The following is a 15,441-nucleotide window of genomic DNA, read 5'->3' as shown; positions in this document are numbered from 1 at the left end:
CCCCAACTCTTTGCTTCAGTTCTTCTTCTCTTTGGCCCCTTGCAGTGACATCAAATACTTTCAAGCCATTGGGGAACTCACCTTGTTGATGCAACAGCGAATGGCAACCTTCCAGTATCACAATGACTTCTTCTACTATTGGTTCACGTTTCATGGTCGAAAGTTCCTTCAGGCTTGCAAGGTTGCTCATGATCACACTGGTATGTGTCCAGCCTGGGGCTGCCCTTCTTTTTGCCATCCTGTCTTCCTCCCTTCCTCCCTTCCTCCCTCCCTTCTTCCCTTCCTTCCTTCCTCTCTCCCTTATTCTTTCCCTTCCTTCCTTTCTTCTGTCTTTCCTTTTTTTCTACTTCCTCCTTATGGACTCTACCCCTAGGTACACCTACATGGTAAACCCAAAGGTTATTCCTCATTACCCCCTATGAAACCTTTTTGTGACTCTGAGGCCTCCCATCCTCTACTTCTTCCCTAACCAAATCATATCATATGCCTCTTCCCTTTGAGGCAGGAGAGAATATATCTCAGAATCACACAATCTCCGAATTGGAAGAGATGTCAGAGAACATGTACTCCAACCTCTATCTGAGGGAGAAAGTTTACTATGACATTTTCAACAAGAGGTTATCTAACCCGATTGAGGATGTCAAAGGATAGGGAAAACAGTGGTACTCCAGACAACCCAGTTCAACCTTTGGACAGCTCCCAATTTGCAGGAAATTTTTCCTTACATCGAGGACCAATCTCCTAGCTCTCCTGCTTGTCAATGTCCTTCCTAAAATGTGTGCCCAGAACTGAACCCAGTCCCGTATATGAGGTCAGAGAGGGACTGCGGATTACCAGGCTCTTGCTTAGTGGTTCCATGAATTAGAACTCCTAATATGAAGGCATAGGGTAGAGTCTTTTATCTTCTCCCTTGTCTTCGCTAACTAGAGTAAGGGTTGCAGATTGCACTGGAGTGAGGGCTTGAATGAGGCATCTGTAAACCTAAGACAGTGTATTTGTGGAAAGAGCCCTGGGTGCAGTGTCAGGAGATCTGACTCTTCCACCCACACCATTGGATTCCCTGACCTTGACTCAACCACTCCTTATTCTCCCCTTCTGTGAGTTGGGTGCTTGAACCCATGACTTCTCTTGCTCCTTCCAGTGCCAACACTTTTCTTTCCTTGCACAGACCAGGTGATCAGGGCCAGAAGGGCCCTCCTGAAGGAAGAGGAAGAACAAGAGAAGATCCAGGGAAAGAAACGCCTGGATTTCCTAGACATTCTTCTTGGGGCTGGAGTGAGTCTGAGGGGCTTCCAAGGGATGGGTTAATCTGGGACTCAATTATGGGAAAGGCAAAGTGGATCTTTAAGGCCCTCCAAACTCCTCGCTCCAAGTAGTGTCCGTCTCTCTCCTGTTCCTCCTTCTGTCCTCAGCATCAAATAGAAGGAGCCATCAGTGGGGAAAGGGGCTGTCTACCCAAGGCTTCCTGGGGGAGCTGGGGAGGGGTAGGTAACTTGAACTTTACTTTGATTGGTACAGAAGATCCAGACAGGTAGAGTGAAAAAAAATGATACAATATACTATAGTAGAAAGGGCACTGGATTTGGCATCAAAAGCCCTGGGTTCAAATCCTGGCTCTTACATTTATCACTTTTGTGACCTTGGGCAAGTCACTTCCCCTGGTGTGAGCCTCACTTTCCTCATCTGTAACATGAGAGTTGGCCCAAAGGTCTCTAATTTCCCTTTTGGTTCTAAATCTTATGTACAAGAGGACGATGCAGGTAGAAGAATGGTTCTTCCTCCAGCCTCCATCACAAAAGAAGATCCCATTTCCATCTGGTTCAGGTCCTTTTCCTCCCATTTAGCAGCTCTTATTGAGGGGAAGCTCTCCCTAAAGTATACTTTGGATTGTTCTTATTGTGTTGTCCATCTATTTTTGTCACTTCCATTCCTTCCTGCAGGATGAGAGCAAGACTAAGTTGTCAGATGCAGACCTACGAGCTGAGGTGGACACATTCATGTTTGAGGGTCACGACACCACCACTAGTGGCATCTCCTGGTTCCTGTACTGCATGTCCCTTCACCCAGAGCACCAGCAACGATGCCGGGAGGAGGTCCAACAAATCTTGGGAAATCGTGATACCCTCCAGTGGTGAGTCTTGGGCCTGTCCTGTGTCAAAATTGGCTGAAGCACGTACCAGGGACTGCAGGGACCCCACCAGGCCCTGCCCTGTTCCCTTGGGCTCTGCCACTTATTAATGTTGTGGCCATGCCAAGTCTTCTCTTTTCTTGGCCTCAGTTTCCTCATCTATAAAATGAGGGGATTGGACTAATTGATCTCTAAGTAATCTTGAAGGGCTAAATCTCAGATCCAGTGACTGCACTCATATGGTTGACTCCAAGGTCCAAGTAGCCCCCGATCTGCCCTGTTGGCAGAGTTTGGGGGAACTCATCGTCATCTTCCCCGAGTCCATCCTTAGGGGACCAGTCCTCATCTCATGCTCCTAGAGCCAGCTCTAGTCCACCAGCCTCCTTCCTACTTCCTGTCCTCCTCCCTGAAGATGGGAGGTTCTTCCAGTTGATTGGTCGAGAGTGGTTTCCTGTTGATGTCGAAGTCCACAGCCTCTGAAAACACACTCTACTCAGGGTTGGCCATGTGTGATCTCAATTTAATCAACCTCAACTAGGGCCCTACTCAGGGCCAGCAGGTGTGGTCCGATTTAATCATCACAAGTAGGTACTTAGTAGGTTTCTCAAACAATACTAGATCAACCAAGTGGGACCCCTGGGAGTCTGCCAAATTCCATTATTTTATCACAGGTTTTCTACAAAATTCAAGAGAAGCACATTGGCTTATAGTTTACAGAATTTCTTCTCTTTCTCACTCCCCCTCCCCCACTTCAAAAAAATCTGGACAATTATCCTTCTTCTATGTTGTGGTACCTCCCCTGTTTTCCAAGATCTTTCAAAGATCACTTACTGACCCAGAAATCATATTTTGCAGTTTTTTAGGACCCAAGGATAAAGTTCAGCATTGCTAAGGGACTTTAATCCTGTTAGCTGATTTATTGCCTTCTCTTTATTATCTTATACATCATTTTCATGCAATTAATTTTTATCTTGTTATTGTCAGGGCAAAGGTTATTCTTCTTGGCAAAGAAAACAGAAATGAAGCAAGAACTCTGCCTTGTGTCTATTGGGAATTATCATCATCCCATCTACTCAAAGTAACAGTCTGGCCCTTCTTGGTTCTTCCTTTTTCTTCCAATAAAGCTAAAAGAAAACCCTTTTTTGCCCTTAGATTCACTTCAAAATCTTAGATCATTCTTGGATTTACTGACACTATTTTTGAAAAATTCCTTGCCCCATTTTGATAGGACTGTGCCAGAAAGCAGGCTCTGCTTCTGTCTTCTGTACATGTCTTTTGTGAATCTAAGGGTTGGGGAATTGTCTGTGCATCTTCATCTTTCTCTTCAGACATATCCCCTTTTCCTTCCTCATTAGAATTGTTTCTCTTCACAACCTAGTCTCAGTCTCCTTCTCCAGTCTTACATCTTGTCCTCTACACCTCCCAAAAATAAAACTGGCTGTTCTCCCCTCTTCCTTGCACACAGAGCCTCGTTCCAGCCTCTTTTCTTCTCGGTCTCATATCTAGCAGAGGAGCCAAGATGTGCACTGCTGAGCAATAAGACTTTAAGGAGCTGATGTTTCATTCCCAATGATGGTTCGCCCTTTGCCAACAAAAAACATAGCTTTCTGTGACTTAGTAAATGGTGATTATGAATTGCTATGGCTGGAAAAGGCCTTTCTCTGGTGGTCTGGCTTCCAGCAAAGAGCATCTTTGAGCTGACCTGGGCTGGTTCTTGGATGACAGGACCACAAAGCATCATGACCTGGCCCACACTCTAAGCCTTTCCAGGAGGACATGCCAAGGCTCTTTGTGTTCTGCTGGCCAGGCCTCAGTGAATTCAGGCTCTCCTCCTCACCTTCTTCACCATGCCAAGAGAAGGCCTCAGAAGAGGACCCTGGTGTGGTTTCATTCACAGGGCACTCTATGGCCTTTAAGGTCATTGACCAAGGTCAGAGAATCACAGAATCGGAGACTCTTAGATCTAGGATAGAACTCAGGGGCACCCTGTCCAAGCTGTATCCCAATAAGGGTCACCCCTTTTCCAACATCCCTGACAGGTGCCCATCTAGCCACTACCAGAAGACCTTCAATGAGGGACGACTCCCCACCTCCCAAGGCTGTATGTAGCCCAATTCACTTTTCTCAGTTCTAACTGGTACAAAGCTAAGAAGAATGAATTCAGAATTTCTACCCAGGTCTTTGAATTCCAAACCAAGTTTTCTTTCTACTCCTGTTCCCTGCTGGAAGGCCTGGATCATTCCCCTTCTCTGTATCCTCAGCTCTTAGCAGAGAGCTCTGCATACAGTAGATAATCAGTTAATACTTGTTGAGTTTAATTGAGCAAGTCCCTGTGTTCATCTGTCTTTCTTTCCGGAACCCCCTTGGGCCCAGTTCTATGCTAAGCACTGAGGGAGTGATGGGAAGCACTCAGGGAGCTCACAGCTTGATGGGAACAAGGAGAAAATGTTGAGGGGCTATTTGTGAGATTGCTGGCTGCACCAAGGGGCCCAGGCTCTATGTGCATGAAGAGTGCTCAGGGAGGGCTTACCCCAAGAGCTGTCCATGCAGGGCCTTAAAGGGAGGGTAGTCAGAAGTGGGGAGGAAGAGAGAGGGCATTCTAGGTGGGGGTAACCTGGACAAGAAGTATGGAGCTCCAGCAGACCCAGAATTAGGACTGGACACTTGGGCAGGTGCATCGCTAGGGGAATGGTGGGTATTCTGATCACCTCCCCTTGTCTTCTCAAGCTAGCTGGGAGGTGGATCTGGGGTATCTGGGGAACCAAGTGGTGGGGCCGGGGGGCTGCTACACCTGGTCTAAACTAACCACTGTACCTGGGGGCTCTGGCCTTCTGCTTTCCCTCCATGCAGTGAAGACCTGGGAAAAATGACTTACCTTACCATGTGTATCAAGGAGAGTTTCCGCCTCTATCCTCCGGTGCCCCAGGTATACCGCCAGCTCAGCAAGCCTGTAACCTTCATGGATGGGAAGTCACTACCTGAAGGTAGGATGAAGGTGGCCCTTGAGCCTGGGTGCGGGAGGTGGAAGACCTGGGTCAAGTCCTGACCACCCAGAAATCTTGAGCATTTGGCCAGGGCCTTTCCCAAGGTGTCATGCTTAGAGAAATCCCATAGACCTAAATTCCCAGACACAAGCTTATGTGACTCAGTGCAGGTTCTCCCAGCAAGGATGAGCTCTCTGAGTCCTGTTGGCCACAGAGACAGAGCTCTCTCCTCCAGGGATCATTGACCATTATGACACATCTCCCCTGACCCAAGCGGCAATAAAAAAAGTGACAGACATTTATTTGGTCAACAAAGCATTGATTAAGTGCCTACTGTGTGCCAGGTACTGTGTTAAATGCTTTCAGATTAGCTAAGTGATTTGTACACAGCATCTACAATATAAGCCTCACACACCAACTCACACAATTGAACGCTAGGGAGGGAGATTCCAACATTGTAGGGGAAGGAGCCCAAGGGTCTTGGGGGGCATCTCATCTGTGAGAGCTGGGCGGGGTGTAAGAGATAATAAATGCCCTCACCTACATCAGGGGTCTGTGAACTTGGTTGTTTAAAAATATTTCAATAACTATATTTCAGTATAATTGGATTCCTTTGTAATTTTATGCATTTAAAAATGACTCTGAGAAAGAGTCTTGGGGCAGCTAGGTGGCACAGTGGATATGAGTACCGGCCCTGAAGTCAGGAGGACCTGAGTTCAAATCCGGCCTCAGACACTTGACACTTACTAGCTGTGTGACCCTGGGCAACTCACTGAACCCCAATTGCCTCACCAAAAAAAAGTCTTTAGGCTTTTCTAGTCTGCCAGGTGGTCCCTAGGCTTCCCCAGTTTTTCTTGGGGGAGGGGTCCCTAGGCTTCCCTAGACTGCCTGGGGTCCATGACACACAAACAAGTTATAAACACTGGGCCCAAATGGCACCGAGGATCTAGGTCCAGAATGTCAGTAGGGGAGAACCTCTGAAGCCCATTCTCCTGATCTTTCCCTGGGGGAAGCTAGAGCATGTTAGCTAAGGAGTCCCAGCTTTTGTCTCAGACTCTCCTGCTTTCCTTTCTCCACCACACCATGTTTTCAATCTCTCCCAGGGTAAAGGTGCCCTGGAGGGATGGGTATATGGCCCATCATGTGGAGCTCAGGTAAAACCTCCCAGCCTGGCTCAGGAGGTGTGTCCTGGTTCTAGCCACATATTGTTGACACTGAGTGACTCTAGTTTGGGCCCCTCCTCCCCTTAACTCTTAGTAGTTCCCATGCTTTAGGGATTCTTGTGGAGTCTTGGGTGACCCACGTGCTAGGACTGGCCTGTCTGGTTCCTTATGGCTGCCACCAACATTGCCTGTTGTGGGCCCATCTATATGTGTCTCAAGCCCCAGAAAATGGTGCATTGTCTCCCAATTACTGTCCCGTCCGAGGTCCTCTGACCTTGGTCTGAAGTCAACCCCACTGACTCCTCAAGGTTCTTTAGGCTTTGTTTGTGCTTTTTTGTTTGTTCATTTGTTTTCTTTTCTTTCTGCTAAATCCAGGGAAATTGGAACCCTGGCCCTGCAGAGAGTCTGGAAAGTTCTCCAGTCGTACCTGTCCTTGAGGTCTCATTAAGATCCCAGTCTTCTTCATGAAAACCTGATCTGCCCCCAAATATATTCCTAATTCCCCCCAACTTTCCCCAAGGAAACCTCTGCCATGGGCTGACATTGAGATGTGGTGGGCACTGGGGAGCCCAAGGAGGTTCAGCCTCCTCACAGAAGGATCTAGACCATCCTTCTCCATTCCAATATTTTCAGCCTTCCAGAGGAGAACCTTAGCCTGGGTGTGAGGAGATCTTATTTCTAGTCCCTGCAGAGTTCAAGACATTGTCAGAATCACTCCCATGCTCAGGGATCAGTTTCCTCATGTATAAATACCCATCTTGGTGATTAGCTGAGGTTAGCAGTATGACAGAGTGAATACAGGGGTCAGGAAAACCAGAGTTCTGGTCTAGACACTTAATTTCTCAGGGGCCTGTAAGACTTTTAGTTAGAGGTGAGTGGTCTGTCTGCATCAGTGGAGAGGCTGACCCCTACAGGAGTTCCCCATACCAATTAAGTCACAAGACTCTTTTCTTAGAGGTTCTCTCTCTCTGTCTCACAGGCAGCCTGATCTCTCTCCACATCTATGCACTACACAGGAACCCAAGCGTGTGGGACAAGCCTGAGGTACCTCCAACCATCACGTCACATGGAAGAGCAGGATGGGACAGAGGGGAGCATTCACAGAGGGGAGGGGAAGGGGAAGGCTCATATCTGTTGGGGGTAGTGGATGACCTGTGCTAAGTAGGCTCAGGAAACTAAGCTGAAGGGCTGGGGTGTAGGAGGATCTGGGGGCTCCCCCTGCTAGAAAGGAGCCCATTCACTTTTCTGCTTTTCCTTCTGCCTCCACCATCTCTGCCTGTACCCCCACCATTCACTTCCTCTCTGTGCTCCTATCCTTGAAGATTGTTCCTGTTCCCATCCAATCAGCTTCCAGGGGTCTAGTCATTCCACCTCAGTGGCACATAGATGGAGTTCATCTCAAATCCAGCCCCCCTTTCTCTGTTTCCACACCCTTGCACAGACTCCTATGAGCATCTGTCTGGGTTATGGCCATTCTAACCCATCTCCATGTCTTCCCTGGTTTTCCCTTAGAATCTGTCCATTGGAGGGGTGAGGAAAGGATAGGCTGTATCTTTGTAGATCTTTGTAAGCTAGGTCACCCCTCTATTCAAAAATCTTTAGTGGCTCCTACTTCCTCCCAAGTGAGATTCAAATGCTTCTGCCTGATGCCCTCTAACTGTGCCCATTCCCATTCCTTGGTGCCATGTTAGCCTGCCTGGCTTATGTGAGATTATTCACATGTGTATATTCGGTGTACAAGCCATCAACTAGTATGCCACCAGCACTGTGTCCCTCAGCCTCTGCAACTTGGATCCAACTTTGTCTTGTGTCTGGATCATATTCCCTCTTCAGAATCACAGAGCCTCTGTTCCAACCCCTTGTCCAGGTATACCCACCTAGCAAGTGTCAGGGGAGGGATTTGAATTCAGGTCTTCCTTCTTTTTGTTGCAGGTATTTGACCCCCAGCGCTTCTCTCTAGAGAATTCCTCGACTCGTCACCCCTATGCATTCATGCCCTTCTCGGCTGGGCCCAGGTAGGTGCACCTAGTTGGGGTGGGGTGGGGTGGGGGAAGCCATATCAATGCCTCAAATGGAGTTTCCCAAACATACCCACCTGCCTACTCGATCAGGGCAGAACTGGGAGAAATCTGCCTCATTCCCAGCTCACCCTGCACTGCACCTCCCACATAGGTTGCTTGGGGGTGGGGATCTGAGAAAGGATGGCTTCCTAGGAGCCTTGGAAGAAAGAGAGCTTGGCTTCCTGAGGGGAGAAGTGTTCTGACCTCAGGGTATAGTTGAAGGTGGGGCAAAGGCAAAGGCTGAATCTTGCCTCTATTTGAGAGGCAGCTAAGAACATTGGCCGTAAAGTCAGGAAGACTCGAGTTCAAATTCTGCCTTCGATGTCTACTAAGTTTTAGGACCAGCCTGTTTTGCTCCCATGCCGGACTCTAAGAGCCTGAGCTTGTGTCTGCCTCCAGTCATGGATCGCTATCCTGGTCAGGATGCTGATTTTGTGTTTCTCTCCCTCTGACTGCAGGAACTGTATCGGGCAACAGTTTGCCATGATGGAGATGAAGGCGGTCACAGCACTCTGTCTCCTTCACTTTGAGTTTTCTCCAGAGCCTTCGAGGCCACCCATCAAACGCCTTCAGCTTGTCCTGGGCTCTAAGAATGGCATCTACCTTAACCTGAAGAAGCTGACCTAGGAAGGAGCAGAGCCTGGAGCTCTGTCTTGTGCACTGGCTGGGGATGGGGTAGGGACAGGGCTGGGGGTGCTGAAGTTCGTTTGCAGATGCACATTGAATGTGACCCTTATGGGAGCTTACAATCCAAAACAGGAAGGGAGATAGACACAGGTCTTAGGGTATTGGTTTTTCTTTTTACTTGGACACACACATATAGCTATATATGCAAGAAATACCTTCTAATGATATAGAAACACGTATCGTACCATTTTGTACCAGTTTTCAAGAACTCTTTGAGGTTTGTAGTTCAAGCTCTTCATATTACAGGGGAGGAAACTGAGGCTGTGAGATACTCAACCTTCTTTCAAAGCCTGGTACAGGTGCCATCTCCCAGAGAAAGCCTGTTCTGATCTCCCTAAATGTTAGCACTTAACCTCTCTAATGTATATTGTCTGATTTTTGAATACACTCAGGAGTTACTTATGGACGTTTTGTATCCCCCAGTACACTGAAACCTTTCAGAGGACAGGGCCTGATTCAGTTTTGTCTTTGTACTTCCAGTACTTAGCACAGTGCCTGGCACAGAGAAGAACCCGATCAATGTTTCCAAAGTAAATTGGCTAGAGAACAGTATGGACAAAGGCAGAGAGGCTGGAGAGCACTGGGTGTCTGCAGGTGCAAGGAGCTCAGTTTGGCTGGAGCTTGGACAGCATGGTCTGTCCACATGAGGGGTGGTCTTGGGATGAGGAATAATAGTAATAAAAAGAGCTAAATTTATATATCACTTCCACATTTGCAAAGCTTTTTGTATACATTATCTCAACCAAGCCTTACAAGAGCTCTGGGATGTAGGTGTTAGTAGTAGTTCCACTTTACAGAGAAGGAAACTGAGGCTGAAAGAGGTTAAGGGCCTTATCCAGGATCACACAGATAGTAAGTGTCAGAGGAGGCTCCTTTGGGCAGCTAGGTGGCTACACAGTACACAGAGTGCTGAGCCTGGAGTCGGGAAGACCTGAGTTCAAATCCAGCCTCAGACAATTACTAGCTGTGTGACCCTGGGTAAGTTACCTAATGTTGTTTGCCACAGTTTTCTCATCTGTAAAATGAGTTGAAGCAGGAGAGGCCAGAACACTCTGGTAGCTTGCTAAGAAAACTGCAAATAGGATCAGACATAACTGAAAAATGACTAAACAATAAACAACTTCCTGACTCCAAATCTATAAAGCTGACCTGGTATAAAATTTTGGAAGTCCTTGAATACCTGGAAAAGGAATTTGGGCTTTTTATGAATGGTAATAGGGAACCATTGAAAATCTCTGAGCAGAGGACTCTGCTTTTCTCCAAACCTGTTCATTAGAAAGACGAGATCTGTGAAGAGTGAATGGGGGAGGGGAGACAGTGGAGGCAGAAAGATTTGTTGGGAGGTCCTGAGCAGTGATGGTGAGGATTGGGTGGAGGCCACAGGTACTGAAAGGAGACAATCAGTCTGCAGGAGGTAGATTTGGTAACTCAGTGGACATAAGAAGTGAGGGACAGGAGAATGGAAGACCCCTCCAGGTCTTCAGGTTTGACCGTGGGAGGATGGGTGATTGGTGAAATGAGTAAGTCTCCCAGAAGTAGTGTCAGGGGGGAAAAGGATGAGCTTGGTGTGGGCATGTTGGGTTTATGAGATAGCCAAAGGAAAAAGGAATAGGAGCCCCATGGTGAGGGGCTGGGGAGGAGAGGAGCCAGCATCAGAAACAGAGAAGGAGAGGTCAGATAAGTGGGGTGCCTCTGAAGCTAAGGAAAGAGATGAATTAATAGGAAGCAGCCAAATGGTACAGTAGCTAAAGTGTTGGAGTCAAGGAGACTTGGTTTCAAATCCTGCCCCAAACACTTTACTAGCTGACCCTGAGCAAGTTAAATCCCTGTTCTGAGTTTGTGTCAACTAGAGATAGTAGTAGTAGTAGTAGTAGTAATGATAACTGTAATGGGGCTCAAGAGGGTGAGGATCAGTTGACACAATACATTGAAGGGAATGGGGGTAGGGTGTGGGGAGGAAACATTTCCCAGGCCTTTCCACAAGGTAGGAGCCTAATAAAATATCTGTGTACTGGAATGGAAATCAGGCTGTTCTCCAGGTAATTGCTATTGGTTACTGCCCTTTCTTCTCTCCACCCTCCCCCAAGCATGCTTGTGCACATGCTCGTGCGCGCGCGCGCGCACACACACACACACACCCCCTACAGACACTGTAGGTTAAAAGAGAACTGATCAGTTGGAAAGACAAGATCCGTGGCTGTTTAGCCCATTCTGGAACCCATCGTTTGGATGTCAAACTCGAAATTCTGTGTTCTATGCTTTAAGGTCCTTTTCTACCAGCATTGTACAGTGCTTGGAGTTAGGCAACACCTAGGTCTGAAACACACTTCAGACAGCTACTAAAGGCTCTAGGATTCTTCCCAGCTCTCACATTATGGGGTCTAGATCCCTCCCAGCGCTCACATTCTAGGTTCTGAGATCCCCCTTCACATTCTCTGTTTGATTTTCTGAGGCTTTATAAGTCAGATCTTTTTTTGTCCCTGCCCAGGCCTCCAGCTTCCCTTTTTTGTGTTGCCTTCCCCTATTAGAATGTAAACTCCTTGAGGACTTGTATTTGTTCCCGGCACAAAGAAAGGCTGGTGCAGATCAATGATTTATTGATTTTTCTGGCCGGATGTTCTGCCCAAAAATGTTCCACCTCAGATCATAGACTGAGAAGGTTTCTCAGAATCCATCTAGTCCAGTTCTATCCTTTTACAGGTAAGGAAACTGAGGCCCAGGCTAGTTAAGTAACCAAGATCACACAAAAAGCAGTAATAGCATTCATATAGCACTTTTGGCTTGCAAAACAGCAAAACATCCCCACAACAACCTTGCGAGGTATTATTATTGTTTTTTTCTTAAAGAAACCCCTCACTTAATCCCATCATGCCTTAAAGCCTTGACCCTAAACCTGCCCTTCCTTAACAACAGACTGTCTGTACTCGGGCTTCATTTCCTCTTCCCTTGCTGATTCTGTCTCCTGCAGTCTGGTTTGTGACCTCATTACTCAATTTTGAAACTGCTCTCTCCAGGGACCAATGATCTCTTAATGGCCAAATCTAACAGACTTTTCTGATTGTTTATCCTTCATTGCTTCTCTGAACCATTTGATATTATGCACCAGTCTTTCCTTTGGATATTCACTTCTCTCTGGATTTTTGTGACATTGTTCTCTCTGTCCCTTTCTCTGTGTGTGTCTCTGTCTCAGTGTTTCTCTCTGTCTCTGTGTCTCTCAGAATCTTTCTCAGTCTCTCTTTCTCTGTTCTTTCTTCTACCTATCTAGAGGCTCTTTCTTATTGCCTTTTACTGGATTATCAGCCATTTTCTGTCTCCAAACTCTTGTTCTCCCAGTTGCAGAAGACATGAAGCCTAGAAATATGAGTAAACCTCCCTGTCCCAAAGGTCTATTTCCTCCCCCAAATCTCTTTGCTCTTCATGGACATGATCAAAATCAGATTACATTCTGTAGCCAATGTTTCCCAGAACTTCATTCTTACCCAATAGAGCCACTCACATGCCAAAATTATTTATATCTCCACAATAGCTTTGACGTCTGACCTTTCCTACTCCACTCAGTCAACAGCCACACTAGCTCAGGAATATGGATAGGGCACAGGACCTGGAGACAAGAAAACCGTCACATCCAACTCTCAGACACTTACTAGCTGTATGACCCTGGGCAAGTCATAGCTCTCTCAACCTCAGTATCTTCATCTGTAAAATTAGAATGATAAAAGCCCCTACCTCCCAGGGTTGTTTTGAGTCCAAATGAGATAATCTATAAAGTATTTTCAAGCCTTTGAGCAGTTATTATTATTATTATCATTATTATACAATTATGTGCATTCAGAATCAGCTGAATGTTTGGACTCAAAGAAGAGATGTTTGGGCTTCAGTGTTAGCTTACCAGGTGGTCTCTAGTGAAACACCCCAAGGCATTTCAGTATTTTTATCAATAACTTGGCCTGAGGCTACCAACCAGGCAAATCCCACCCCTCAAAACACAAAGGTGTCCAAGCTACATTGAAATCAGGGAAGTTTTATTAGGAGGAAAATCAGATGCTAGTGCTAAGTTATGCCAGAACAAGAGAACCCACAGCACAGGAGAGGGAGGGGTAATCTATGCTTAAAAACCACAAAGGGAAGGTTCTAGGAGGGCGTAAGGTTGTGAGAATGTTACTCTCCAGAGCCCTCTGTTGAGAAAGCATGAGGAGACCTTTCTAAGGTCCAATTGGACTCCCAAAGTTTCCTCACAATTCATGGGTCATCTTTAAGTCATGTCAATCCATGGACTTGAATGCTACCAGACAATTAGCTTGGAACTATGTGTGGGGCCCACCCTCTTTTGATCCCACAGTGAACTTCTGCTTGAACTGACTCAGGCTCTTTCTCTTTGATAGCATGACCAGCTAGGTGAGGTGAAGGGAGCTCTCTCTCTCTCTCTCTCTCTCTCTCTCTCTCTCTCTCTCTCTCTCTCTCTCTCTCTCTTATAGATCTGAGCTAGGTTTTTCCATTCTTTCAGAGACATGTGCTCTCTCTACTAACTTCTAATATACTTTAATAAAGGCTTAATGCTTAAACTGTTGCTGAAGCATCTAATTTATAAGTAAATCCTAGCTAGTTTCCCCCCACACTGGGGACAGGTAAGGTGACCACACACATTAGATTTTAAGCATCACAGGGTAGAGAATGGACAGTCTTCCCCAGGAGCAGAAGGGAAGCAGGATGTTTGACAGGAACAGTTGACTGCAAGGCTGGTTTAGGCTGGTTTGCAGCTCAGCCAGCAAACACCAGCAAAGGCATCTGGGAGCAAGCCAGACTTTGGCTCGCTGCAGGCTCCTGACTGGTACCTTAGTACTCCTGCCTGGTAGGAGTCATAGAAAACAGACATATTAATCTTTCCCAAGGCCTAGATGGCTTCCTGAATATAAAGCAAAGGAGAAGTAGCTCATTCTATGATAGTTTTGATTTCAAAAGAGAAAACAATGAGCTGAGTCTAGTAAGACAAATCTCAATAGCAATAACTGTAAAGCAATACATATAGGTTCCGAAATCATCTGCTCACTTGCCTGATGGAAGGAGTGAAGCCAGAAAGCTGTCTATATGGGGCCAGCTAGGTGGTGCAGTGGATAAAGCACTGCTCTGGATTCAGGAAGAACTGAGTTCAAATCCAGCCTCATGACATTTAACACTACTAGCTGTGTGACCCTGGGCAAGTCACTTAACCCTCATTGCCCCACAAAGGAAAACAAAACAACAAAACCAAAACAAAAACAAAACAGAAAGCTGTCTATCTATATGTGTGGTACCCAGGGACCACCCTCTACCTTTATGGGTAGGTTCACCAGAGAAGACACTCTTTGTTCATGGGACCCTTTCTGTCCCTATCCCAGAAAATGTAGCCCACAGACCCCCTCCCCCATCTATTCATTTATCTTTAGTATTAATCCAGGGAACCTAATTAGTTCAAAGCAAAGAAATTCAATGAAATGGCATCTTAAGAAAAGTAAGAATCAACCCCACCTTCCCCTGTCATAAGCCCAGTGTACATTCTATCACCCAATGGAAAGGCTATTCTAAAAGGTGTTAAAGCTTAAATCTGCCATGGGAGGAGGGTCCAAATATATGGAGCAGACATGGAGAGAAATATGTTAGGAATTGGTATTTCCAGGGTACATGCAGTGAGAGGTGCTTTCTGGGGGACTCACATGAGCAGGTCACAGACTTGAAGGGGTGACTCATTTAGCCCACACTGCAGGGACATGGTGTCTTCTAGTCATGTGCATTCAGAATCAGTTGAATGTTTGGATTCAAAAAAGAGATATTTGGGCTTCACGGTTAACTTAGAGAGTGGTCTCTAGTGAAATGCCTCAAGGCTCTGCACATGGCGCCACAGTAACTGGTCCACATAGATCCCCCTAGTCTCCTGGACTGGATACTGCTGAGTTAGTGGCTGCTCCCCTGGGTATTGCGCCTGGCTCAGGTGATGTCCTGGACCATCTCTTCCTCAAGGGAAGAAAGCAGAATCAGCACTTACCTTTTTTCGCAAGGGAGGTATATGCTATAAGAATATACCTGTTGGGGCAGCTAGGTGGCTCAGTGGATAAAGCACTGGCCTTGGATTCAGGAGGACCTGAGTTCAAATCCGGCCTCAGACACTTGACACTTACTAGCTGTGTGATCCTGGGCAAGTCACTTAACCCCATTGCCCTGAAAAAAAAAATATACCTGTGACGGGTAAAACTAGATGTATGTGGTCACCTTACCTGTCCCCCAGTGTGGGGAAAGCTAGCGAGGATTTACTTATAAATTAGAAGCTTCCGCAACAGTTTAGGCATTAAGCATTTATTAACGTATGTTAGAGGTTAGCAAAGAGAGAAAATGTGTCTCTGAAAGAATAAGACAACCTATCTACCCTAGAGGAGAGATCAGAGTTC

General features: G+C 46.5%; 1 protein-coding gene across 1 annotated transcript in view; it reads left to right on the top strand.

The window, feature by feature from the left end:
- Positions 1–9,725, top strand: part of LOC122725822 (cytochrome P450 4B1-like) — a 30,843-nt gene extending 21,118 nt beyond the window's left edge. The window contains exons 6-12 of the mRNA XM_043963148.1: positions 46–200; positions 1,169–1,275; positions 1,941–2,131; positions 4,979–5,112; positions 7,255–7,319; positions 8,208–8,290; positions 8,794–9,725. Of these exons, the coding sequence (XP_043819083.1) occupies positions 46–200; positions 1,169–1,275; positions 1,941–2,131; positions 4,979–5,112; positions 7,255–7,319; positions 8,208–8,290; positions 8,794–8,962 (904 nt within the window). The 3' untranslated portion in view covers positions 8,963–9,725. The remainder of the gene's footprint in view (positions 1–45; positions 201–1,168; positions 1,276–1,940; positions 2,132–4,978; positions 5,113–7,254; positions 7,320–8,207; positions 8,291–8,793) is intronic.
- Positions 9,726–15,441: the final 5,716 nt, after the last annotated feature.

Source organism: Dromiciops gliroides, chromosome 4 (genome assembly GCF_019393635.1).
Source record: "Dromiciops gliroides isolate mDroGli1 chromosome 4, mDroGli1.pri, whole genome shotgun sequence".
In the NCBI taxonomy this organism is placed as follows: Eukaryota; Metazoa; Chordata; class Mammalia; order Microbiotheria; family Microbiotheriidae; genus Dromiciops; species Dromiciops gliroides.
The sequence above is the reverse complement of the archived record's forward strand: the minus strand, read 5'-3'. Positions and strand labels throughout refer to the sequence as shown.